The 27,229-nt window shown below is 41.3% G+C and overlaps 1 protein-coding gene and 1 non-coding gene across 5 annotated transcripts in view; one reads left to right on the top strand and one right to left on the bottom strand.

Moving 5' to 3' along the window:
- JAKMIP2 (janus kinase and microtubule interacting protein 2) overlaps positions 1 to 27,229 on the top strand; it is a 190,930-nt gene that overhangs the window by 112,559 nt on the left and 51,142 nt on the right. For all 4 annotated transcript variants that reach the window (XM_020905663.2, XM_020905662.2, XM_070465604.1 and 1 more), the window contains exons 2-3: positions 14,495 to 14,770; positions 26,634 to 27,131. In XM_020905663.2, coding sequence (XP_020761322.2) covers positions 14,642 to 14,770; positions 26,634 to 27,131 — 627 coding nt within the window. In that variant the 5' untranslated portion in view covers positions 14,495 to 14,641. The remainder of the gene's footprint in view (positions 1 to 14,494; positions 14,771 to 26,633; positions 27,132 to 27,229) is intronic.
- TRNAA-AGC (transfer RNA alanine (anticodon AGC)) lies at positions 18,260 to 18,331 on the bottom strand. Its single transcript has one exon. It is a non-coding gene; the product is annotated as a tRNA-Ala (tRNA).

Genomic DNA, 27,229 nt, shown 5'->3' with positions numbered 1-27,229 from the left:
TTCATTTGGATTATATTAAGTATGCAATAAATATTATATTGTGTAATTGAACATACAGCTAATTGTATATTAAAGCAATTAATAAGAAGAAAAACCATACTTAAGTCTAAATTAAGACCTCTTACCATGTACCACACAAAGAAAACTATTGCCATTTGAACATCAGTCTCTATGTATGTGTACATCATTACTATTTACTTAAACTATTGCCTTTTGAGCACCTATATTTATGTATGTGTATGCAAGTGGCTCAGAGGGTAAAGAATCTGCCTGCAATGCAGGAGACCCTGTTCAGTCTTTGGGTCAGGAAGATCCCTTGGAGAAGGGAATGGCCACCCACTCCAGTATTCTTGCCTGGAGAATCCCATGGACAGAGGAGCCTGGCAGGCTACAGTCCATGGGATCAAAAGGAGTCTGATACCACTAAGTGACTAACACTTTAATACAAGTACTATTTACTTAATTTTAAATGTCTTAAATCTTATTTTGTTGAAGTCTATTGTTTCTATAAGGTGCTTGGAAATTGTTTTCAAGGAAGTTGTGTAGTAAATTTTAAAGATAGAGAAGTCAATCAACCAATCAGTAATGAAAAGACAGTCCTGCTGTCCCTCAAGTGTGATTTCTCTAAAAACAAACTGGAGTGTTTCTGCTACAGAATCATTGCTGGATTTATAGACTCTGGGTTGTAACTGTCCGTGTTGTGTCCTGACTTGCCTTTTTACTACCTATATAATATCACACAATTCATAGTTCTTTTCTGAGACTCTTTTTCCTTTTCTGTAATATGTATAGTGTTGTGGATTAAACAAGAAAATGAGTATCATTTAGCACAGTGCCTGGGTTATACCAAGGACCTGAAAATATTAGCTCTTGTTATATCTAAGCACGGGGCTTACTAGGTGGCACAGTGGTAAAGAGCCCACCTGTCAATGCAGAAAGCATGAGAGATGCAGGTTCAGTCCCTGAGTCAGGAAAATCCCGTGGAAGAGGGCATGGCAATCCACTCCAGTATTCTTGCCTGGAGGATCTCATGGACAGAGGAGATTGGTGGGCTACAGTCCATGTGGTCGCAAAGAGTTGGACACAACTGACGTGACTTAGCACAGCACACCTGCATATTTGGTTACACGTATGATTCCTTTCATCCCAATGAGTTTTTGATGATGCTGACATTCTTCTGACATCCCATGCACAAGGATTGGGTGTCATCTTCAACCTCCCCTCCTCTCTCTCACTGCTTCTCAACAATCAGCACTTGTGGGGACTCTTCACACATCACAGATCAGCTGGAGAGAAGTGTAGTGGTTTCAGTCTATAAGAAACTCCAGGCTCAAATACATCTTGACCGTGTCACCTACCTAGCTCTGTGACTTTGAGTGAGAAGCTTGACCTCCTATCACCTCAATTCTCTCATCTTTAAATAAGGAATAATAAATATGAATATCTCATAGTCTTGTTTTAAGTCTGAAATGGAAGGATGCATGTAAAACACTGCATTGTAAAGCACTTTAAAAAGTGAAAGTGTTCGTCACTCAGCTGTGTCCAACTCTTTGCAACCCTATGGACTTTAGCCCTCCAGGCTCCTCTGTCCATGGGATTCTCCAGGCAAGAATACTCGAGTGGGTTGCTGTTCTCTTCTCCAGGGGATCTACCTGACCCAGGGATTGAACCTGAGTCTCCTGCATTGCAGGCAGACTCCTTACCATTGGCACATACTAAATGCTCAATAAAGAGAAGACATTGCATGATGATGAAGAAAATGATAATGGGAAAGAATTTTTCCCATCTTTCCCATCTTTCCTTTCTTTGCATAGGAAAGAAAAAGGCACTTATATTCTTCCATCCTGATCCAAACTTCATCTCTTTGTATCTGAACATTGATAATGGATCCACATCTGGACCTCTAACCTCTAGTTTCTTTACTTCATCCTGCCTTACATATAATGACAAGATTAATCTTTTTTTAAAAAAAAATTGTGTCATGCCTCTTCTCTTAAACATATTTCTTAGATTCTCAATAAGTTTTTAACAAAATGCAAAATCAGTATCTAGGCAGTCAGGACATCATGATTCACCATCCCTTTGCATTCATTTGTTCCCCAGAATAAACCTTCCACACCAGGTATTGTAGTCTGCAGTTTATTCCTTCACTTGTCCTACCTTTCTGCCTTTTCTTAATCCCTCCTATTCATCCTTCATGTTCCAGCCTTATCATAAAGCCTTTTCTTCTGGTGAAGTCATTTATCTAATCAGAAACATTTATTCAGAGTCTATTTTGTGCCTGGCACCACTGTACTCGGCACTGAGATTCAACAAGGAGCCAGACGGACATAGTCCTTGTCCCCGTGTTACTGCCCCTCTTATTCTCCTGCGTGTGTGTGTGTGCGCGTGCGCGTGTTTACTCCTTTGGCACGTGGCATATGCAGCCTTGCTTGACAGATACATATAGTACTGTCTTCAATGTTAATATAATAGCTTGTACATGGTTACGGTTCAAGAAATAGTTGCTGATCTGTGTTTTACAGTGATTTCCCTATAGCATATGGCTACACATTGGGGCTAGATTGACTAGTTTCCATTAGCCAACTTCACTGTCTTGCTTCCAAGATCTTACCAATTTTAAAAATGTAGTTAAACATTGACCTCAGGAACAGAACTCAAAATAGGAATCTAAATGATAAAAAAACAATAATTTCTCTATTCTGTAGTTTATTATACTATTGATACAGGATACCATATTATAACATAGGGAAGATATTATAACAGAACTTTACTGTATACCTAAAATTTATTATATTCAAACTTTACATGCTTTTACTTAAGTAATATTAGTCTGAATAAATCTTAATACAGAAATTGTCCTGTCTCTTTCTAAATAGCAGGTTATTCATTTCTTATCCTATATACAGAAATTTCTGCTCTTGTTTGATACTTTGCGCAGGTGCTTTTATGATAGTTTTTTTTAAATTCGTGGCCTTTGAGAGCAGTCACCAAGGAAACGATAGCATAAGGTATATGTATTTCACATATACCTAAAATAGGCTTGCTCTTAGTTATAAATACACTTTCTCTGAAGCTCACTCCCTCTAGTGATCTGGTATTTTTCTTTAATTTTACATACCAATGTACAGATAAAGCAAGTGCCTGCTTTAGGCAGAGGTTTCTCTGTCTGACCTTGAAAAGTCAGTGATTTCCTGCTGGTTTGATATTTCTCCCCGATGTCCAATGACATTGGTAGTCCTCGTTCTACAGTAGCTGTAAAACATTTTCAATCCAGAAAGAAAGAACACTGCATATAAGAGTGTATGGCATTGAGTAACTTACTTTGCTGAACTCATCTTTCAAAGTCCTCTAAATCCAGTCACAGTAGTACAATGCAAGATAACTTACACAGTGCTGAATGAAATTAAACTTGATTTTATTTGAATATGATGAATAGCAACAAGGATCATGAAATCTCAGAACATGGCTTAAATGAAAACTTACTTAACTTTATTGTTTACTTAACTGTTACACCAAATTTTTACTTTTGCCTGAAATCAAAACAGTCATTCAGGTGCTTTCACAAAGCAAAAGAAATTTTCCATAAGAACTCCTATTATAAATCATCTTTGTTGAAATTGTGAAATGTGTTCCTCATTCTCAGTGTTTCCCTTGGATCTGGGCCAGTGTTAATTAAACTGAACTTCGTGGTGGTCCTCGTGACAGGTACTGTGAGTGCAAAGATGAATGAGGCAGTTTTACCCTCATGTGGGCTCAGTCACCTGAAGAATAACTATGCTGTAAATGAGTCATGGCTATCCCCTGCTAAATGTTCTTTCAGTGTCTGTTGACCCCTGTAGTCCATTCCATCCTCAATTGCCAAAGGACTATTTGTTGCTCAATCGCTCAGTCATATCACTCTTTGCAACCCCATGGACTGCAAGCATGCCAGACTTCCCTGTCCTTCTCTATCTCTCAGAATTTTCTCAAACTCATGTCCATTGAGTCGATGATGCCATCCAACCATCTCATTCTCTGTCGCTAAAACCAAAATGTGATGTCACTCCCTTGTATGAAACTCTGGTGACTACACATTACTGTGGGAATGAATTCCAAACCCTTTAACATAATCTATACTGTTTTCTACCAACTGTTCCCTGTCTACCCCTCTAAGTTCATCTCTGAAGTTTTCCCATCTTTTTCACCAAGATCTTGCCTATGTTTTTCTCCAGAGCATCATTTACATTCTTTTTTTACCCCTGGACCTTCCTACTCAGTACTCCCTCTACCTAGAACATGCTTTTTTTGTACTCTCTTAGCTAGCTGATTCTTTCTTATCTTACAGATCTTTGTTACTTTTCCTAAGTCTTTCCTGATCCCCATCTCTTATCATGTGTGCAGTTATCAGTTCCGTCGCTCAGTCGTGTCTGACTCTTTGCGACCCCATGAATCGCAGCACGCCAGGCCTCCCTCTCCACCACCAACTCCCAGAGTTTACCCAAACTCATGTCCATCGAGTCGGTGATTCCATCCAGCCATCTCATCCTCTGTCGTCCCCTTCTCCTCCTGCCCCCAATCCCTCCCAGCATCAGGGTCTTTTCCAATGAGTCAGCTCTTTGCATGAGGTGGCCAAAATATTAGAGTTTCAGCTTCAGCATCAGTCCTTCCAGTGAACACCCAGGACTGATCTCCTTTAGGATGGACTACTGGTTGGATCTCGAAAGAGTCTTCTCCAACACCACAGTTCAAAAGCATCAATTCTTCAACACTCAGCCTTCTTTACAGTCCAACTCTCACATCCATACATGACCACTGGAAAAAGTGCATTATCAGACTGCATGAAATTGCTGATTCCTCCTCTGGGAAGAACAGGGACCCTGTCTCCCTTGCTTAGCAGACATTCCCCCCCCCACCCCAGATGTTTCATAAATATTTGTGAATTGATGAATCATTAAATTAAAGGAAGAGTGATGAATGCTCTAAGAAGTGTCTTTAACATACAAATGGAAACCCAGATGAGGGAGTAATTTATTCCACCCAGGGAATGGTGCAGAGGTGTGACGGAAAGTGATATGTGATGATACTGGATCTGACCCCCAAAAGATGAGTAGGATGGAGTTCACCGGAGAGTTGAGGAGGAGAAAGGAAGCCAAACAAGGAACTGCATTAGCAGAGTTGGCAGAGTAGATTGGTTCTGGAAGGATCCTCCTACCTGCTTTGCTGTTAAATTTAGATATCACTTCTACAAAGCCTTCCTGACAACCCCCCTGAAAGAGATTAGACGTCTCTTGTATGTGTGCTGAGAATGATTTTACTGCATTTCAGGAGGTATATTTCTCATTTGAAGATTTAAACCTGAGATCTAAAAAACAAATGCATCAGGAACAATAGATTTTTGGTTCTATTACATTCTTGCATATGAAAAATTTATGTGTTGAAAAATAATTTGTAGTAATAAAATAATTGCTATTATTATAAGTGATGAAGAGGGTAAATTGGCGGAAAAACAGGAGAGAGAAAAACTAACACAAAGAACCATACAAGCCTGACACCTTGCAGTCCTAAAGATGCTCAACTGATACTATGTTGTGTGTTAGCATCTTAGATTCATTTTCTTCTAACAGATATGTAAAGGGTTAAAATATTTTGACCCCATAGCCCCACCACCACATTCCCTTTATATAAGAAACTAGAACTCCAAGTTTGGAATAACTTATAGTAGTCCCCTTCTTTTAAAAAACTGTTTATTTTCTATTGGACATAACCAATAAACAATGTTGTGATAGTTTTCAGGTGGAGAGCAAAGGGACTCAGCCATTCATATACCTCCTCCCATTCAGGCTGCCACATAACAACATTGAGCAGAGTTTACCTGTGCTGTGCAGTCGGTCCTTGTTGATTACTTGTTTTAAACATAGCAGTTCCCATCCTTTATATTAAATTTCTGTCCTAGGCTCATGAGTGCACAGTTCATGAATGTATTTTCCTGCATAAACAAGGGCTTAACATGTCTCTGCATGTCACTGGGAATAGAATAAGTAAGTTTAACTCATCCATTTTAAACACTTATGACATCTAATTCTAAAACATCTTTGGAAAAGAAGTGGGAGAAGGGCATAGCCAAACCAGCAAGGCTTTGGTGCAGTGGATGTATCAAAATGTTAATTATGGAGAAGTGTTGCATACACATGAACTCTAGTTAATTTTATATTACAGTTGCTTCGCAAATCATAACTCAGAGGCAACAGCCTTATTGGAAACTCTTAAGATTAATAACAACCTTATTCAGTTTATAGCTTAGGGCAGAACCATCTGCAAAGCCAAGACTCCCGGGAATACTGACCTTGCCAGTGCAAATCTTATTTTGCCAAAAGCATAAGCATGAATTGCTTTAGTCTTTTCAGGGATCTCTGTGCCTTTCCTGGCCTGTCTTTTTTAGCACAAAGGAATGATAAATTGTTTCTTCTTCCCTTAAAATCTAAGCTGGCTTTTCCTGGATAGTTCAGTCCTGGAAAAAAATGATAACAATCATAATAATTTCTAATCATTCTACACACTTTAGTTCATTCACTCCTTGTGAGAGCTCAGTGAGGTAGATGTATTTGTTTCCTCATTTTACAGTAACAGAAGTTCAGAGAGTTTAATTTCTCAAGTATAGACATCTAGGAAGTGTGACTCAAAACCAGTTTGTGTGATTTCAGATCCCAACCTCCTAACCACTACATCTCACAATTCTGTTTTGTAAGTGCCCACTGATATTTTCATGCCTTTGCCATCTCTTGAGCCTACTCACAACCAGAGCAGAAGAATCCAGCCCTTTCTTCAAGTACATATTATAATAGCTAAGAAGCTTTGGAGATTGACAGATGTGTGTTTGAGTTGCAGCTTTGCCATTTCATTAGGTGTGTAAATTTTTTTCAAGTTAACTTCTCTGAGCCTCAGTTTTCTTACCTAAAAAAAAGTAATATGAATAAATATCTGAAGGGGTTGATTGGGATAAATTCCTGTTCCTAAGGTAGATGAGTGTACCTCAGCACAATGCCTGGCCCAGAGTCAAAACTCAATAAATTAGGTAGCACTATTCAACATCAGCATCATTCTTCTCTGCTCACCTTCACCATCAGGCTCAGCTCACCTTCATCTGCTTCACCATCATCAGGTTCAGCTCACCTTCTCTGTTGTCTTCATGCTTTTGAAGTCTCCTCTAAGCTGCTCCCATAGCATTTACCAACTGTTATCATTCACTGCTTTCTAGAATCTATTTCCTCTCGACAGATGTTTGCCTTCCCTTACCATCCAGAAGCCACTGGCAGGTGGGAATGAATGATGCTTGCAATTGTTTGCATCTATGAAAAACCAAGAACAGTGCTCAATAAATAGTGGCCATGCTTTCTTGACCACATTTCTGATAAAGAATTATGTGGTATTTTAGGATGTGAGAGACAAAAGAAAATGTAGTTGGACATCATATTGGGATTTCTAGGATACTGTTTTCTTGGAAAGACTATGTAAGCAGGATTATAACCAAAGAGCATTAGCACAGATGCAACATATTTAAATATTGATAAACTGATTTAATATCAATAAATGTTTCCAATTTCTTGATTTTAATCTTGAAATGTGTGTTTTTAAAAACAATGATGCTCCAAATAGAGATTTTTAAAAATCCATTTTTATTGAAATATAGTTGATTTACAATGTTGTGTTAATTTCTGTTGTACAGCAGAGGGATTCAGTTATACATTATTTTCCATTATGGTTTATCAAAGGATATTGAATATATTTCCCTGTGCTACAAAGTGGGTCCTTGTCATTTATCCATTTTATATATAATAGCTTGCTTATGCTAATTCCAAACTCTCAATCCATCTCTCTCTACCCCTCCCCTCGGCAATCACAGATCTGTTCCCTATGTCTGTGAGTCTGTTTTTGTCATATTTTAGATTTGACATACAAGTGATATCATATTGGTATTTGCCTTTCTCTTTCTGACTTACTCGTGATAATCTCTAGGTCCATCCATGTTGCTGTAAATGGCATTATTTCATTCTTTTTATGGCTGAGTAGTATTCCATTGTGCATATGTACTACATCTTTCCTAATCAGCTGAATGGACATTTTTAAATCTGGACATCTTGTTATAAAAAATAGATATTGAGGTTCCCTAAACTCTGGAAGACATAAAAAGGCTAAAGCTGGGAGCAGATGATCCCAAGATTATTTCAAATGCAGCATCCCACTTTTACTCTCCAGAAGTGGTAGCTGAGGAAAAACCATAGTGAAGAAAGAAAAAGTTTCATCTACTCATGTTAATGTCACTCTCCCCCTCTCTGTGGTTTCTCTCTCAGGGGTTTTGTGCCAATGCCTAAATAAGTCTGTAGAGGACCAAGAATAAGAATGGCTTTTTAATATTTGAGGCCTTCCATAAGTGTGGCACTTGAATTATCATTATTTTTAATATCCCCTGTCATTTTTATTCAAATTAAGCATCTTGAGAAACGCACCTATTGGCTATTTTGTTTCCACCATCTTAGCCAATAGTTGAAATTGAAAACACTCAATACATGTTACCTCTCCTGCATCATGAGCTGTGTGAGAGCATCTTTTACATTCTTTCATGTAATTGTCAAACAATCCAGTGCCACAGTTCTACATATTCCTGCACCTCTCGACCCCATTTTGGAGATGAGGGATATTGAGAACCAGAGAACTAATGATTTATCCAAGATCCACATCTACTACACAGGTGAAATTTAAAATTAAGTCTGTCTGACTCCATAGTCCATAACTCTTAACCAGGAGTTCTCAAAGATTCCTGTGCATCAGAATCACCCAGCAACTACTATATCAGAATCTCCAGAGTGAAGCTCCAATCACTAAAGCTCTCCAATAGATTTTAATAAAACCAGACCAAAAATTTGGGAAGCTTTACTCTCAAACACTACACTGTATTTCCTTCTCAATAAATGTCTATGGAGTGAATGAATGAATGAATGATGGCCATAACTCTTCCATTGACAATATATTCCTTCATTAAGGTTTGCTCTCAAGCAGTGATCCTTATTTTAAAATGCAACTGCTCATAAGAGCGTGTCTCTAAATTTTCTGATATCGTTATCTGAAACTTGGTTACAGGGAAACTCAGCCTTGGTGGCTGTGGGAGGTACCTGATTAATGACAGGGTAGGACCAGAGAATAAGCTAAAATTCTCACCTTTGATACCTCACAGTGATCCCTGGGGCCAGCACTGCCATCAGCAGCTAAAAGCTGGAAACCTAGGGCTCATTTAAAATGGCTTCAAGTGGTTTGAAGTGGAGAAGCCATCTCCCCGTCCTTCGTGATCAGATTGGCCCATCATTGAACATTACTTCTGCCCCTCCTCCAGATCTTCTGCATCAGGTGTTATCAATGGCAGAGGCTCTGAGGGTGGTCCAGAAACATTCCACGCGTCTGCAGCGATGTCTCCAAGCTCTCCGTTGTGCTCTGGAGCACACTCCTTTGAGAGGCCAAGTCTGTCTGCATGTGGCAGCCTCTGTGGAAGGTCGACATCAAGCTGCTTAAGCAAAGGCAGCACAAGTGCCCATCAACTGACAGAGGAATAAATAAAATCTAGTTTTAGTTATTTAATGGAATGTTATTCAGCAATAAAGGAAATAAAATATTAATACAGGCTATATTATGGATGAATCTTTTAAAGTAGAAGAAGCCAGTTACAAAAAAACAAAAAACAAAAAAACCCCCACATATTTTATGATTCTGCTTACACAAATATCCAGAATAGACAAATCTATAGAGATAAAAAGTAGGTTAATGACTGCCTGGGCTGGGAGAGTTTGGTGGGAATGGGAAATGACTACGAATAAGTATGGGCTTTCTCTTTGGCATGATGAAAAGTACTAAAATCAACTATGGTACTGCTTTTGCAGTCTTGTGAATATGCTGAAAAACAGATGAGTTTTATGATATGTGAATTATATCTCAATAAAACTATCCAAAAAGGGGAAAGGAGAGCACAAAGCAACAGAAATGTTTTAGTGAAATTACGAATGAGAATCACAAGACTTCCAGGCACCCATCACAAGTGGAAAAGACTTTGGAAAATTGCCCTCCAGTAGAGGGTTACATAGGGCCATACTTATATGAACAGCTATTTACATTAAGGTAGATGTCTATAAGTTGATCCCATCCTCAACTGCCTATGATATTTTTTTCTCTCCTGAACATGTCTAATTTATTAATCCTATTCTTTTATCTGGTTCTTATGGGGCTTAAGTTCACAATAATTTCCAGACTAAAAATGTATTAAGTCAGGCACATATTTTATATTTTGGGGAAAGGATTGTAAATTAAAATGTAAAATATGGCTGTTGCTTCTCACATTTTTGCTGCAAGCAATGACAGAGAGCTGGTCCTCGTTATTTACAACAGGAGAAAAGAATGTAATGTTTAAAGGTAGGATGTGATTCCATCAACGTCTCCAGTGTCTGTTGCCACTTCCTTTTGGCCGTGGCCCCGTTTAGAACTGCATTGTCTGTCGCCTGGACCACTGAAGCAGACTCACTGATTTCCTGCTTCCAGTCTCTTCCTCCTTAGTAACTCATCCTCCATCACATTGCCAGAGTTACCTTTCTAAAATGCAAACATGAGGCAGGGTAACCCAGGGTATACACCTTGGGTCTCAGTTTCAAACTGCCTGGATTTGAATCTCAGCCCCACTGGCTATCCACTCAGTCATCCTAGGCAAGTTACTTAATCTTTCTGTGAATAGTCTTATTCCCCACTGCATCTTTAGTGCACATTAGATTTGAGCAGTATTTTTAAGTGCTGAATTCAATGATGGGCTTATAGCAATTGGTCAGTGTAAGTTATTATTATTATTATTACACTTATATTCACATACTGCCATGTTTCTCCATTTCTACATAATGAAATCGTTTTAAATTAAATTTAATCATCGATTATGCAAGAGCCTGTGCAATCTAACCCTGGAGGTTTTTCTCCTAGTTTTACAACCTTCTCTACATACATCAATTGTGTGACTCCAGAGTTTCTCTCAAGCTTCTGCCTCTGTCATCTGAGTATGTTGTTGTTGTTGTTGTTGTTTAGTCGCTTAGTCATGTCCAACTCTTTGCGAGCCCGTGGGCTGTAGCCTGCTAGCCTCCTCTATCCATGGAGCTTTCTAGGCAAGAATACTGGAGTGGGTTGTCATTTCCTCCTCCAGGGGATCTTCCTGATCCAGGAATTGAACCCACATCTCCTCAGGCTCCTGCATTGTCAGGTGGATTCTTTACAACTGAGCCACCTGGTAGCCCCCATTTGAGTATCTCCAATTGGAATAGCCCATTCTTGGCTCAGGGAATCTGGAGTGGTGATCGTCTGGCTTCCAAAAGTTGGGACATCTACTGAGCTGAGGCGTAGTTGAAGAGGGCTAGCTCGAAAGAGAAGAGTCCCAGGCCCACACAATATACATGCACTCCAACACATACCATGGAGTCAACCACAGTGGAAAGTATTGGAAGATCCATTGCAGTGATGTCTGCAGGTAGCACAATGATGAGAGGAAATTAAGGATCATTGAGGTCAGAATTCTTGAGGTTATGTTGAAAAGGTTAACAGAGTATGGTTTCATTCAGGCACAAGGGAGTGACCCCTCCAACTGATGATGCTAAACAAACTAACCGATAAATCTCAGTCACTTTAAGCTTCAAGACAAGACATGTTTGTGGGACATACCTGTCTTTCACTTACCCTTTTAACCTACATAGAGCCATTTTGAGATGGCTCATTCCTTTTAAAGTTGATATATACCTCCACAGCCCTTATAGGCTTCCTTAGCTTTGCTCAGCCTTCGGTAGATAGTCCCATTATTAAATTCTCAGTTGAGCAGGATTACCTTTTTCTGCTGCAACTCTAACTGATGGAGCCGATCAACTGTGAGCTCCTCCAGGGCTATATGATATATCTCTGAGCCCTCAGCACTGTTTACTGTAGCAGGTAAATTGTAGATGCTAATAAAGGTTTGTTTGCATGGGGGAAAAAAGAGAAAATGAAAAGCCTATTCTTCATTCAAGACAACAATATGGCTAGGAAGCTTTTCCCAAATGGCTTTTTCCTCTGTGTTGTGACAATACAATAAAGGTCTGATAGAAGTTGACTATAAAGTGAGTCATATTTTATAGGTAAAAGAAACCAGACTTCCTAGTGGGCTGGATAAGGTAAATAAGGGATTTAAAAAAAAGAAAGGATGACTTCTAAGCTAAGATCTGAAACAATTGGACATGTGATCGTGACATTTATTGATATGGGAAAACTTGGGGAGGATAAAGTTTTTGAGGGACTAGTTTAAAAAGGGCATCTGTATTTGTTGGGTTAGGTTTGAAATACCAATAGGATATCCGGGTGGATTTGGTAGAAGGAGTTGAATATATAAGTCTGGGATTTGGGGGATGGTCAGGGCTAAGAATATAACACAGGGGGTCATAAAACCTATAGATGGGGCCAGTAGAGATAACCTGGACAAAGCCTTGGGGACCAGCAACATCTAGAGAACAAACTAGAGGAGATACTGTTAACTGTATATATGTGAGTTTTCTTACCCAAAATCTGCTTGGAGTTAAATACTATCTTACTTATCTTTGTGCCTAGTGGTATTTGTCATACAAATTTTCAATAAATGCTTGTTGAATTCATTTCAGTTCTAGAAGCAATGAATTGTAACCACTTAGAAGTCTCTCAGCCATACACTTTAATTATTTTGCAACATTTGCAAAATGAGTATGAAGGACCACTCCAACATCTAGCCTAGGGTACAATATGGTGGACAGTTCCATGACTGCTGGCAACAGACTGATCTAACTTCCTAACCTTTCCCTATCCCCTTTCCCTAGAGGCAGTCTCTAAAGGGCATAGCCCCAGTGGTCAGGGTGAATGGCAGAAAGCCCAGGATCCCAGCATGGTCCCCAAGGCTGACTACCAGGCGTCTCGATAGAGCAGCAGCTACTGGAACATATGGATCATCAGTAGGGATTCCCCTTAGTTCTGGACTGAAGTACCTAGAGATACAAAACGCTCAATTTTCTGAAACATTGCATGGGAAACTCTCTAGTATCTTCTTTATCTAGCTGTGCTTTTTGCACTGACTTTAACAGTTTAGGATTTATATTTTTCTTACCTCCTTGTTCCTATGACACATTTAAAGATTTGTAAATCAAGACACATCATTTTTTTTCTTTCTTCTCACTGCTGTTCTGATTGGGTCTACATCATCCTTCACCTTGGAAGTTTAGTGGCCTACCTGGTCTCCCTTCCTCATTCTCTCCCTGCTATGCCACCAGAACAACCACGCCAAAGCACTGCTCTGTTAGGGCACCTACCAGCCAAGGGCTTCAATAGCTTCCTTGTTACCTACTAGGAGAAGAAAGAAAGATTCCAGCTACTTAATTTAGTATTTGTGAAAGGAAGTCACCTATGTGATGATTTATGGTTTCCTCATAGACAGACTTGACTTTAAGAAAATCCAATATATAAAAAGACCTAGAATTATACAATAGATAAACTGTGAGACGTGGAGATTTACTATAGTTGGTTAATTGAGTCACTCATTTATTTAGTCAGTATAGACTATTGACTAATTACACTATAAACTATAGACTTCTTTTTTTTAATTTAATTTTTAATTTGTTGGTTGCCAGGACTTAATTGCAACATGCAGAATTGTCAACCTTTGTTGCGGGATGCTAACTCTTCATTGTGGTATGTGGAATCTAGTTCCTTGACCAGGGATCAAACCCGGGACCCCTGTATTGGGAACAAGGGGTCTTAGCCACTGGACCATCAGGGAAGTCCCTATAGGCTTCTATATGTTATGCTAAGTACAATATGTTGAAATTGAAAGTGTTAGTTTTCCAAGGCAAAAACAACAAACCTTTATCCCTACCTATATATCTTGATCATCATCACCATCATAAAGCTTACAGACTCATGGAGGTGACCACACTTAAAAAACAGGGACCTGTATTTACCTGGGGTGGGGTCAGTTGGGGGGCTTCCAGGAGGAACTGACTTGCCAGCTAAGACCTGACGGAGTCATGAAGGTTGGTCAGACTAAACTGCCTGTGTGGCAGCGTGTGACGCTGAGGACCGTGTGAGGGGGCAGGGCAAGGGATGGGGGGAAATGAAAAGTCCTTATGGGAAGAGAGAAAGAATCTTTACGCCCAGGATATAAGTGAGTGATGTGGAGGAAGTAAGGCTAGGAGAATGGGCAGATTCAGGTGTAAAGAGCACTCTGAGTTGTGAAAGATACACTCGTATACGGACTCATAGGTCTTTGAAAGATTTTAAGTGGGGCACTGACGTGATCAGACTAGCCCATTGGGAAGACAGCCCTAAATTCATGTACCGAGTGGTTGGGAGCCCGTAGGAGGGGGCTCTCGCAGGCAGCTCCGGCTGAGTGCGGGACGGGCAGGCGGCCCAGGCCTCGGTCGTGGCAGTAACCACTCTCTGCCTCCCCCAGGGCTTCCAGGGCAGTGGCTGAGGAGACCTTCCCGAGGGGCAGCACGCAGTAGCTGCTGAGCTGTCGCACCCAGGAGAAGCCGCAGGAACATGGCAGCCCCTGCTTGAGAGGAATTCAACACCAACAGACTCCATTCAGAAAGGAATAATGTCCAAGAAGGGGCGGAATAAGGGCGAGAAGCCCGAGGCGCTCATTGTCGCCCTTCAAGCTGCCAACGAAGACCTCAGGACCAAGCTCACAGACATCCAGATAGAGCTGCACCAGGAGAAGTCCAAGGTGAGTGGGGCTTCCTGCGGCCCGCCTGCCGCCCTGCCTCAGTGGGCTCTTGTCTGCCGGTTGGCAGAGGGGGCACCAACCCCTGGACATGGGCAGATTCCCTGTGTGTGGCAGAAGGGATGTGAGCACACAAAATGAGAAAACCCTGCTCATGAGCTCTGCCTGCCCAGGAAGCCAGATGTAAAAATTCAGACCATACTCCCCATCGCCACCACCTCTGGATAAATGAATAAGCGTGTGGCCTGGATCAGGTCCCACCCTTGCCTTCTGCAGTTATTCCCCGTGAGGCATTTAGGGAAATCTTTGTAAAGCGTGTCCATCGTGTCATTCCTCTGCTCAGAACCCTCCAAGGCTGCCCGTCTCTCTTAGTCATAGAAATTTGCGCATCACATCAGGACCTCCCCGCTCCAGCTCTCCATCATCTGACTCATCTCCTCCCACTGCTGTCCCCAGATCACTCTGCTCCAGCCTCTTCGCTGGACCAGGGGACACACGCCCATCACATTTGGGCCTTTGCCCTTGTTCTTCCCCAGCTAGCGGCATGTTCCTTCCACACCTCCTGCGAGTGTCAGCTCTAGTCAAGCATCTGACTACAATCTCCAAAACAGAGCACTTCCTGGGTCCACACACTCCCTAAGGCCTGCCTTTTCCTGGTTCATCTCAGCGCAGTTTTTGTATTTATATATTGACTACTTGTTTAATGCTTCTGTCTCCCCAGTCAAGTGTAATCACTGTGACAGCAGTCTCACTTACCTATCAGTGGAGCTTAAATAAATTAATTAAATTAATTAAATATGTTGAGCTGAAAAGCTCAACATATATTTGTTGAATGAGTAGATGAATGACTGAAAGGCGATTGCTATCCTTATACCTTACTATAATCCTGCAAAGCTGGGAGGAGGTTTAAATTAGACACGTATATAAAGGAGGGATGAGAAGTATATGAGAAAACTCTTGTCAGATGCTCAGAGAGCTGCCTGGCACATAGTAAATTCTGAAAAAAAAAATTCATAGTAATATCCCTTCTTATATCTGGTATGCTTCAGTCAATTGCTAATTAGACTTAAGAAAGTTTCTTTGCTTCTGAGTCTCATCCATTAAATGAATATGCTAATGCTTCTCTTATTAGAGCGGTACTGATATCAAACAGAATCGTGGACAGGAAATCATTTTGAAATACGTGACAGGCATTAAGACATTTTTGCTAGAGACTAGAGACAATCTAGAGACAATCATGTCAGTGTAAAATTGCCTTAAAGAGATAACTCTTTGTGTAGTAAGGAAATGTTCTTGATCAAGTCACAAACAACATATATCCTTACTCTTTTTTACTGCCTCTTCTTCTTTGACTTTACCATTACATTCTAATTAGTTCTTTTCTCCCAAATGTATTTCTCCTGGTTTGAACAATAATAAAGCTTGGATTGGCCAAAGCTCCTGGCCCCCTATCTCAGCTAAGCCTTGACCTTGGATAAGCAGGCCCCAGTGTAAAGTTTGTGAAGGGTATTTTTCAGTTTCCATAAAGTTAAAAAGAATGTGGTGTCATAAAACAAAACAAACAGAAACAAAGTCAAAAATGTTTGTGTAAGAGTCAGAAAATCAGAATATTGCCTTTCTCTCTCCTCAGGGACAAATTTCAATTTCTCAATGTATTGATCTGTAATTCAGATGACTGAATCTGTTTCTCCATCTCCTTGTCTCTCAAGCGTCACTAAAAATTAGAATAACCTGAGGGAACTTATTAAAAATTGAGATCTCTGGGCCCAGAGTCCAAAGATTCTGATAAAGTAGGAGTGATGAGAATCAGGACTACAATTCCAGCACACAGTCCAGACAGTCCCCATGGAGGTGGTTCTTTGACTTCATGTTGACAAACACTCCACTTCACAATTCCTTCCAGGTCCGCAAGCTATGAACATTTCATTGGTTTTAACTTACCCTGGGGCAACATAACATTTCAAGGGAGGCAGGCAGCTTTAATTGTAGTAACAACAGAATGACAAACTACCTTCATGGGAAGAAGGCTATCCGTCTGGATACTGGGAGCCATAACCTGCCGCTGGTTTACGGAGAGCAAGCTCATGAGATTTTAAAGAGGCAGAGGCCCTGCAGATCCCAACCCTGCCATTTCCCACGTGTGCTAGCCTTTTAAAAGGGGTAACTCTTGACTGTGGACAGAGCTGTTTATCTTGTCTGTTTATCCAGGGCTGGGCACTGGTGTCTAAGCCAGCAGGTCAGACAAGAGGAGATCTTCAGTCTCCTCTGACAGGAGACTAGAAGCCAGACTCTGAAATGAAAGCATTGCCCTTGTTGTCCACCCTCTGCCCCTCCCCCAGACTCCCTCTCCGTGGCAGTTAATTATAATCCTAGCACAGGGACGACAGCAAAGCCTCACCGCCTGTCAGCAGCATTCCCCAAAGAGCAGAGGGAATTTAGAGGGCAAGCAAGTCATAAAGCAGTTTTATTAAAATAAATATGGTTGTGTTACCAAAGGCCCAGGCTTTAAGAGAGAGAACATGAACAATGCCGACATGTGAATTCACACTCTCAGTTTGACTCCAAGGCTAGGATGATAAAATGACAATTTAACCTCAGGGGAATGGACCAGTTAAAGAGTGGAAACCTTTGGAGTGATGGGATATTGCTCATTTTTCCAGAAAGACAAATCATCCCATTGACATTTGCAGAAAATATTGCGGATAGAGCAGGGTCACACATGCTGGACCTTATTGAATGTTTACTATCTGTCACACATGGTAAGAACTGCTTTTCTTCTTCACATAATCCCAGCTCTTTCCCTTAGCACCTGAGTGACCCTGAGCAGGGTGTGAAATACCTATGTCTTCCTTTGTCACATGGGGTAATAGTTGTGTTGACTTCCTAAGTTATGTCTGTGTATTTTTGAGCAGATGTCATCAAACATGTTGTGTTATAATTCAGTTATCACATTTCATCCTCACTACCATTCTCTGAGGTGGGCACTGTCATTATCCACATTTTACAAATGTGGAAACCGAGGCTCAGTGAGATAGAGCAGTTCACTCAGAGTCACGTGCTTGTTGGTGGCAGAGCTAGGTCTTCAACTCCCCTTCCCTCTCCTCCCACATCTGCACTCTTTTTTCAAATGTGTTTTCCCCCAGTTTTATTGAGATATAATTGACGTATAACACTGTGTTCATTTTATGTGTGCAAGTGAAATGATTATGATTATCACAATAAGTTTAGTCAATAGCCATCACCTCACAGAGTTACAGAGTTTTTGTTCTTGTGATGAAAGTGAAAGTGAAGTGGAAGTGACAGTCTCTCAGTTGTGTCCGACTCTTTGCGACCCCATGGACTGTAAAGTCCATGGAATTCTCCAGGCCAGAATACTGGAGTGGGTAGCCTTTCCCTTCACCAGGGGATCTTCCCAACCCAGGGATCAAACCCAGGTCTCCCGCTTTGTGGGCAGATTCTTTACCTGCTGAGCCATAAGGAAAGCCCTGAAGATGGAGGAACTGGGGATTGAACCCAGGGCCTCATGTATGCTAAGCATGCGCTCTACCACTGAGCTATACCCCCAGCTGCTGTGATGAGAACTGTTAAGATATACTCTTTTTGCAATCTTCAGATACTGTTAAGAGGACTATTAACTGTAATCACCATGCTATACATTACATCCTCAGAACTTACGGTGTAACTGGAAGTTTGTGCCTTTTAACCACCTTAGCCATCTCCTACATTCTGCCTCTGGTAACCACCAATCCATTCCCTATATATGAGCTCTATTTTTTTTTTAATTCCACATGTAAGTGTGATCATACAGTGTTTGTTTTTATCTGGCTTATTTCACTTGGCATAGTGTTGCAAATGACAGAATTTCCTTCCTTTCTATGGCTGAATATTTCATTGTGTGTGTATAGGATTTGATATATGACATTTTCTTTATCTATTTATTCATCAGGGGGCATTTAGGTTGTTTACATGTTTTGCAGAGCCAGTGCAATACTTAAAACATGTGAATGTCTGGAAAATACCGAAAACCATAGACAGAGGAAGAGACAATGTCAGAACTTTTCTTTATACTATTATGCAAATTTCAAATGGAGAAATGAAGTGTGTTGGGGGGGAGGGGTTGGGGATATGCCCCTATCCTTCTCCCATAGATGCCTGCATTTCCACTGCAGGGAAATGAAACTAAAATATTAGACACAGCCAGCTTCTGGTGAGTAGAAATTATCTGAAAGATTTGTAAAGCACTGATAGGAAAAAACATGGAGATATATAGGTCATTTTGACTGGACTCCAATCATAGGGGCCAAAAGGATGTAACTATGGGGGCCTGTGGTGGAGAAGAAAGAACACAGGTGAGGTCTCTCTGCTGGATGAACTTTCTGGGCCTGCATTTGTGCATCTATGAAATGAGCAGATTATGGATAACATAAAAGAGCTAAGGTCCTTTCAAAATAGTAGGGGAAGGAATCTGCTCTAGCTCTTCAGGACCCTTCCCTGATCACCAAGTTACATGACACTGTCCCTTCATTCCATGTACTCTATCTAGCACATCGCCCTGTAGTGCTTTAATCACAGGACTCTGTACTGTCTGAAGTTATGTTATTTGTTTGTTTGCTGGTTTCTTACCTGCTGTCCCTGCTCTATTAAAATGTATGCTTCCTTGCCTGCTTCAGAAACCCCCTAAGTAAGGGATCCCCAGCGTTCACTGTGCTGCCTGACATGTAGGAGACATGTCCTACTTGTTGAGTGAATTATCATGATTCTTTTTAAAACATTCCCCAAAACCCCATGGCATAAGTATATTATAGTATTGATTGAGGGGGGCCACCCCAGGCTCAGGTGGAGGAAATATTTCCACTAGATCTGTCTTTCTTGGACCAGCACTGAGCCATTAAGCCATGGTATTTTCCTGTGTGTCTCCTCCGTGGACACTGATCTGCTGCTCAGGGTGTGTAAGCATACCAGGGATTGCTGTGCGATGTGAAATCCACCCACCAGTTCCCCAGGCTTTCATCCTCTCCCTCAGAGGCAGCCTGCAGCTACCGTGAAGCCCACAGTCACAGAGGGGATGAAGCAGCCGCAGAGGACAGGCCTCTAAGGGTCACGTTTGCAGGGTGGCAGGCCTGGGATGCTTGCTTTGGGCAGAGTCAGCTCCAGAAAGGAGTTTCCACCCTTAGAACAGGCCTTTAGACTGCAAAGCAGTCCTCACTGAGAGCCTGGGAGAAAGGCAGCATCTGATTACTATTCTGATTTCACTGAGAAAGAACACAAGTTCCATGTAATTCATTTGCTCCCAGTGACACAGCTAGAGGAGGAGCCAAAATGGGAATTCCCATCTTCTCTCAGGCTGTGATCAAGGTGGTGCTTTCTTACTCCACTGCACTCTGTTGCCTCCAGGGTGCTCTCAAAAAACCAGCCAAGCTTCTCTCTCCTCAGTACTCTAGAGTTTGCAGGTTCAGGGCCCACACTGGGCATCCAGTACTTCTTGCTTTCTGCAAATTTAGTTTTGTTTTCAGGAAACCTAAGTAGCTAAAAGCAAGAAATGAAAAGAGAGAAGCTTTTATTACTTCCCCAGGTTATGTAAAATCTCCCCTATGCTGTGTTGTGCTTAGTTGCTTGTTTGTGTCCAACTCTTTGGGACCCCATGGATTGTAGCACGCCAGGCTCCTCTGTCCTTCAGGATTCTCCAGGCAAGAATACTGGAGTGGGTTGCCATGCACTCCTACAGGGGATCTTCCCAACCCAGGGATTGAACCCAGGTCTCCTGATTGCAGGCAGATTCTTTACCAGCTGAGCCACCAGGGAAGCCCAAGAATACTGGAGTGGGTAGCCTATCCCTTCTCCAGGGGAACTTCCCAACCCAGGAATCGAACTGGGAACTCCTGCATTGCAGGCGGATTCTTTACTAGCTGAGCTACCAGGGAAGCCCTTATGAGCCCCATTCCTATGGCGGCAGCCTTTCCCTCTTCACATCTCCTATTGGAGAATTACTTAGTGCCCGTGAAAACCCCTGCCAGCCCACTGTGCGTTTATATCTCTGGCTACATCTGATGCAGATAATCCAAGCTGAACCTTTTGCTGGCTTGCCTTGTCTTGATAACCTCTCAACCCTCCTTACCTTTGATAGGCAGTCCAATATTTAATCCTAGATTTCTAAGATCACATTAAAGCTCAAACATCACCCTCTTTCTCTTAGCAGAATTTACAGTGGCATTTTTCAAAGGCAAAACTAGAATTAGGACAAAAGAAGAAAATATAATGGGAAGCCTGGGAAGCTAGTCATGAATTTTCTTCCTTCTATCATAGTGGAAGCAGCATTAAATTTTCCTAATGACTATTTTTTTTTTTATAAAACCTCTGGGGTAAAAGGGATATAGGAAGTCTTTTATTCAAATCTCTGTTCAGTGCTCACCCTCGGGCCCTGTCCCACCCTACCCCCTATAACTTCTTTGTGTACATTAAACAGGTGTCTTCCAAGTTAAGATGAGATGCCACAAGAAACTCAGGACATCTTGAGGAGACCCAATTTTATCTTTGAACATCTCTATTAGGAAAAGAGTTGCTAAGGTCTTATAATATAATAATAGTAGCACTCATCTTACCACCATAATATGGGTATTTAGGTTTATGTTGTTCATGGTATTAGTATACATTGCATGATAAAATATTAATGTGCAATAATGCTCATCAAATTAATATTTAATATCTACCATGTATTAATAGTTAATAATCGCCCATGTGTTCCAGCCTATCCAAAGGACTTTGCTGGATTATGGAAGTCAGTCCTGCAACAATCATATGAGAAAGATATCACCAATCCTAGTTTACACATGAGTAAACTGAGGCTGAGTCTGGGGCCCCAGCTTGCCAAAGCTTTCAGAGCAAACTAGGAGATCTGGGATCTGCCCTGACCTGGCTCCTGGCCCACCTGGACCCCAATCAGCCTTCTTTATGTTGTGCTTCTGTAGAGCCTGTTCCCCATTTTTCTCATCAGAAATTCAGATGTAATAAATACTACTTACATCGTAGAACCACCTAGGAAGTTAAGTGTTTTGATACGTGTAAAGCCTTTAAAAAAGTGCCTAATTCATACATAGTATGTTAAGCCCCCGATAAATGCCTACTATTTTTTGTGGTGGAGCTGAAATTTTTGTCCATATAACATTTCCACAAGTAAAAATTGATTTTCTCTTCAATCAACTAATTAACTTTTACCATTCAAAGTATTATCTTCACATTTTTTCATATTACTCAGGAGTAGTTCTTCATCTTTTTGTATACTCATTTTCATGATTTACATTAAGATTTTTTTTACATTAAGATATTAAAATCTATTTCTTAGTGGTACAATCGAAGCTATAAATAATTTTCAGAAAATATTTTTACTATAAAATTTTTATTGGCTCTTTTTTCCTCCCAGATGTCAGTCATATTCTTCGTATCTCCTTCATAGTGAAACTCTTTTCAAGTTTAAAAAAAAAAAAGTACCTAGAAATACTGCCAAAAATGAAAGTTTCCATGACAACCAAATAAGTAGACATTAAAAAGTGCCAAAAGTAACTCAATATCTTTTCTTTTTCTTTTTTTGAATTCTGTGGATTCCTTTAAGTGATGGACAAAAACGCCAGTGTGTGTTCCTATTTGTTTTGTCTTCATGCTGGAGTATATTTTCCATACACCTGTATTTTCACTTTTTTTTTCCTTTTTCATTCATCTCCTTTCCAGTCTACACATAAAAGATTAGTGTTTATAACTTGAGAGAAATTACAGAATCACAAACTGGTATAATCTAATATGCCTGCAGAGAACTTCACATAAATAATTTTAGGTATGAGTATTTCCTCTTATATCCAATATAATATTACCTTACATTTTACAGTACTTTACAATTTAAGCTACTTTCCCATTTGTTATCTAATTTAATCCTAAAAATATGTCTTTTACAGGTATTTTTTAAAGTGTAATCAAAGATCCTCAGGATAAAGCAACTTTCTTAAAGACAGTAGATGGTGAAATCAAAATACAAACCCAGAACTCATTACCCTTTATCCATTTTTACTACAGCTTTTCATTGTTTTAGGAAAAGCTGCTAAAATTCCCCTTATAACCCATTACCTATCTGCTCTTATGGTCATGATACTGTTCCAGATGCCTAAGGAATGTAAATACATCCTGCCGAAATTGAAGATGATCAATTTCATCTTCAATTGAAGATGATAGTTTCCTATCACTTGAGTTAATTTCCCAAGGTAAATTAGATGGAAGGTAAATTGATTATCAGATATTCTAACTCAGTGAAAAATAAGGCCCCTCTTTTCAAAAATTACATTATATTAAAGAAGAATCAGCAAACATTTTCTGTGAAGTACAAAAGAGTAAATATTTTAGGCTTTGTGGGCCAGAGAGGTTCTGTGAAACTACTCAACTTCATTGTAGCATGAAAGCAGCCATAGGCAACATGGAAATAGATGGGCCTGGCTGTGTTCCAATAAAACTTTATTCACAAAGGGGGAGGGGGCGGGAAAGATTTGGCTCATGGGGTACTGTTTACCCACTCATAGTCTAGAAAGCCCTTCTTCAGTTCATTGCAGAAAAAATGGGAAGTAAGATTTAGGCAGTCATTACTGAAGCATCGGGAGAAATATCAAACAGAGCACAGGCAGACATTATATGTTGGGGGTATTTTTCTTCTATTGTTTTATACAGGGAAGGGATGGATGAGGGCTGCTCTGGGTAACAGTGCAAACCTATGTTCTCTAAAATGTATGACAGGATACATTATTCCTGCCTCTGGTTACGAGGCTAGCCAGGGAAACATATTGGCTTACGTTCTTTAATTTCACCCATGCTCTTTTGTCTTCTGTGTTGTGCTGACAACCACTGGGTAGACAGTGATGAACACGGCTCACTGGCAGCCTTCTAGGAGTTTCCAATCAAGGTGGGGTAAGAGAGGAGATAGTGAGGACAGACAAGTGTACAAAAATACATATATATATACACAGCATAAAGAAAAGTGTGGAAGAGACCAGCAAGGAGGTGTTAACAAACTGCACTGAGAAGACAAATGGAAGAAGTGAGCTTGGTCCTGGGTGATCAGGGTGATATGACCAGAGAGGGTAGCATCTAGCTGGGTCAGGAGGAATGAGAGGATCCCAAAAGGAGCTGAGGGAAGGGCGGCTCAGGAAGAAGAAACTTAGGCAGGCACAGAGGTGTAGAGATTCAGGGTGTGTGCAGAAAACAGAATACTGCTCTATGCCTGAGATGTCGAGTGAGGCTCTATGCCTGAGATGTCAAGTGAGGAGTTAAAATAGGGGCTGAAAGTCCAGCCAAGTCTTCTGGAAGCTGAAAGGGGCAGTCGAAGTGTTGGGATTCTATTCCCCAACAGGAAGAAACCCTGGCACATAGATCATAACAGGATTTTCCTAAGAGAATGTCAGCAGCAGTGTGATGAAAGCTCAATTTGGTAAATGAATCTCCAAGAACTCTGGAGTAATGCTGTCCAAAAGAAATATAATGCAAGCCACAAATGCAAGCCACATATGTGATTTTAAAACTTCTTGTAACTACAATTTTAAAAAGTAACAATAAGCCAAATTAATTTTAATAGTAAACTTTATTTTACCTAATTTATCCAAAATACAGTATATAGTTTTGGACTTCCCTGGCAGTCCATTGTTTAAGACTCCACACTTCCAATGCAGGGAGCATGGGTTTGATCCCTGCTTGAGGAAGATCCCACATGCCACAAGGCCAAAAAAAACTTCAAAATATTTTAGTTTCAACCAATATAAAAATTATTAATGCTATATTAATGTTTACTTCATACTAAGTCTTAGAAATGGGATGAGTATTTTGTACCTAGGGCCAGGCTCAGTTCAGACTTTCCAGTATCACAAGTGCTCGCTGTGGCTAGTGGCCACCGTGTGGGACAGCGCTGCTCTAGAACCTATGAGCTAACAGACATTTGGGAGGGTACCTGGGGCTGGGCTGGAGGCAAGACCCGAGAACAGTCTTTTGGGGATGCCTGACTGTTTATTTCGTCAAATCTCCTTGTGTCCCGAGTCCTTTTAGAATAACCTACGTGGGAATAATTGTTGTACCTTTAAAATCAAATATTCATAGAATGCCATGTGGACTTAAAAAATCCTGTTCTAGCTAAAGGTAGGTAAACCATTAAGGTAAGTAAAATCTCAGACACTTTATGTCATAATTACAATTGTTTCAATAAGGAATTTGGATCTTACAATTTTTCAGCTGGAAAGGCTCAGCAATTATTTTGCAAACCGTTCTAATTTTACAAATGGCAGAGACTCAGTATCACTCACCTAGATATTACTCCTGGGGCTGCCCGGTTTTTCCCTTTTTCTAGGTTACTGCTTGTGTGTGTATGTGTGCAAAAGACTGAGACAGAGGAACAAAGAAAGGCAGCAGAGACGACAGTAGGAGGAGGACAGTACAAGAGCATAGTGAGGCTTTTTTAAGCTATAGATGCCAGGCCACACACTTATCTACTAAATCAGAGATGAACTCACAGCCAAATTAAGGCAGTGCTATTGCTTATCTATAAAGAGACCTGTATTACCATTGGAAATAGTAAAAAAACACAGGAGAATTTTTTTTTTCTCCTTGCAGGTAAAAAGATTAGAAGCAACACTTTATTAAATTCCCCAGAGTGTTGACATAGATAGGGAAGAGAGGGAGATAAGATTTCGGATAGTGAAGAATGCAGACAGACACCCATGTAGCCAAAATAACAGCCACTGACCTCCTGTAACACAGAGGTCCTTGTACTGCCGGGGTTTTTGCTGGTGTGTGTGTATCTGTGAAAATTTGGGGGCTGGAACCAAGTTGCTATGATAAGGAAGGTGAAGTTGAGGACATGTCAACCATCTTCATTCCTCACCTCCCCCTTAGCAGCAGTTATCTTCTCTTCAAAAAAGAAAAAAAAAGAAGAAGAAAGGGAAATGTTTTATGCTATCACTTTAGGCACAACTTTTTAGTCTGATCAAAATATTGAACTATGGACTATCCTGGGTGTCCTAGGACAAGCACAGTTATCAGTTTAGACCTCACTAGGGATGTGTAGTCTAGAATGATCTCCAGATGATCTATTTTGAACTCCTTACCAAGATGAAAGACATCAGAGCACAACTTCCTAATTGTAATGCGTATGTCTGTCACTGGGGGATGTGTTAAACACAGGCTCTCATTCATAGGTCTGGGATAGATCCCCTGCATTTCTGATAAGCCTCTGGGTGATGCCTGTGCTGCTTGCCTGAAGACTGTACAAAATAGTAAAGCCCCAGAATATCAAGTATTTGTCTGAACACAGTATTGGAAGCATCCTCGGATACGTCCTGCTTTCACACACAGTGAAAGTTCAAGTGGCTCAGCCTTGTCAGACTCTCTGTGACCCCATGGACTGTACAGTCCATGGAATTCTCCAGGTTCTGGAGTGGGTAGACTTTCCCTTCTCCAGGGGATCTTCCCAACCCAGGGATTGAACCCAGGCCTCCTGCTTTGCAGGCAGAGCCTTTACCAACTGAACCACAAGAGAAGTCCAAGAATACTGGAGTTGGGTAGCCTATCCCTTCTCCAGGGGACCTTCCCAACCCAGGAATCAAACCGGATTCTGCCGCATTGCCGGTGGATTCTTTACCCACTGAGCTGTCAGGGAAGCCCTCCCATGCTGTCCTCCCAGCATAAAAAGGCCTGTGGTTTCCCGCCGGCCCCCTCCCCGCTCCCTCCTTCCACTGTGGGCTGGAATTTGAAAAGAGGTGAGGAGACCCCCGGGATCCGAGCTGCCAGTCCTGCCTAGGAGCACATCTTTCTGCTGAGGCTCACCTCTCTTCCTCCCTTCGCCCCTCAGGTATCTAAACTCGAGCGAGAGAAGACTCAAGAAGCCAAGCGGATCCGCGAGCTGGAGCAGCGGAAGCACACGGTCCTGGTGACGGAGCTCAAAACCAAGCTCCACGAGGAGAAGATGAAGGAGCTGCAGGCCGTGCGGGAGAACCTCATCAAGCAGCACGAGCAGGAGATGGCCCGGACAGTGAAGGTGCGGGACGGCGAGATCCAGAGGCTCAAGTCGGCGCTGTGCGCGCTGCGGGACGGCAGCAGCAACGAAGTAAGGACAGCGCTCACCATCGAGGCCCGCGAGGAGGCCCGGAAACTGTTCGACGCCGAGCGCCTTAAGCTCTTACAGGAGATTGCGGACCTGAAAACGGCCAAGAAGCAGGTGGACGAGGCGCTGAGCAACATGATCCAAGCGGATAAAATCAAGGCTGGGGACCTCAGGAGTGAGCATCAGTCCCACCAGGAAGCCATCTCCAAGATCAAGTGGGAGTCGGAGCGGGATATTCGGAGGCTGGTTAGTAACCCAGGGCAGAACCGTTCTCTTTCCAGGCTTCCCAGCGCCGTGGGGCTTGCTTTTTCGGGTGTTTTTTCATAAGTCGATTATAAACAGTG

Source organism: Odocoileus virginianus, chromosome 3 (genome assembly GCF_023699985.2).
Source record: "Odocoileus virginianus isolate 20LAN1187 ecotype Illinois chromosome 3, Ovbor_1.2, whole genome shotgun sequence".
Taxonomy (NCBI): domain Eukaryota; kingdom Metazoa; phylum Chordata; class Mammalia; order Artiodactyla; family Cervidae; genus Odocoileus; species Odocoileus virginianus.
The sequence above is the reverse complement of the archived record's forward strand: the minus strand, read 5'-3'. Positions and strand labels throughout refer to the sequence as shown.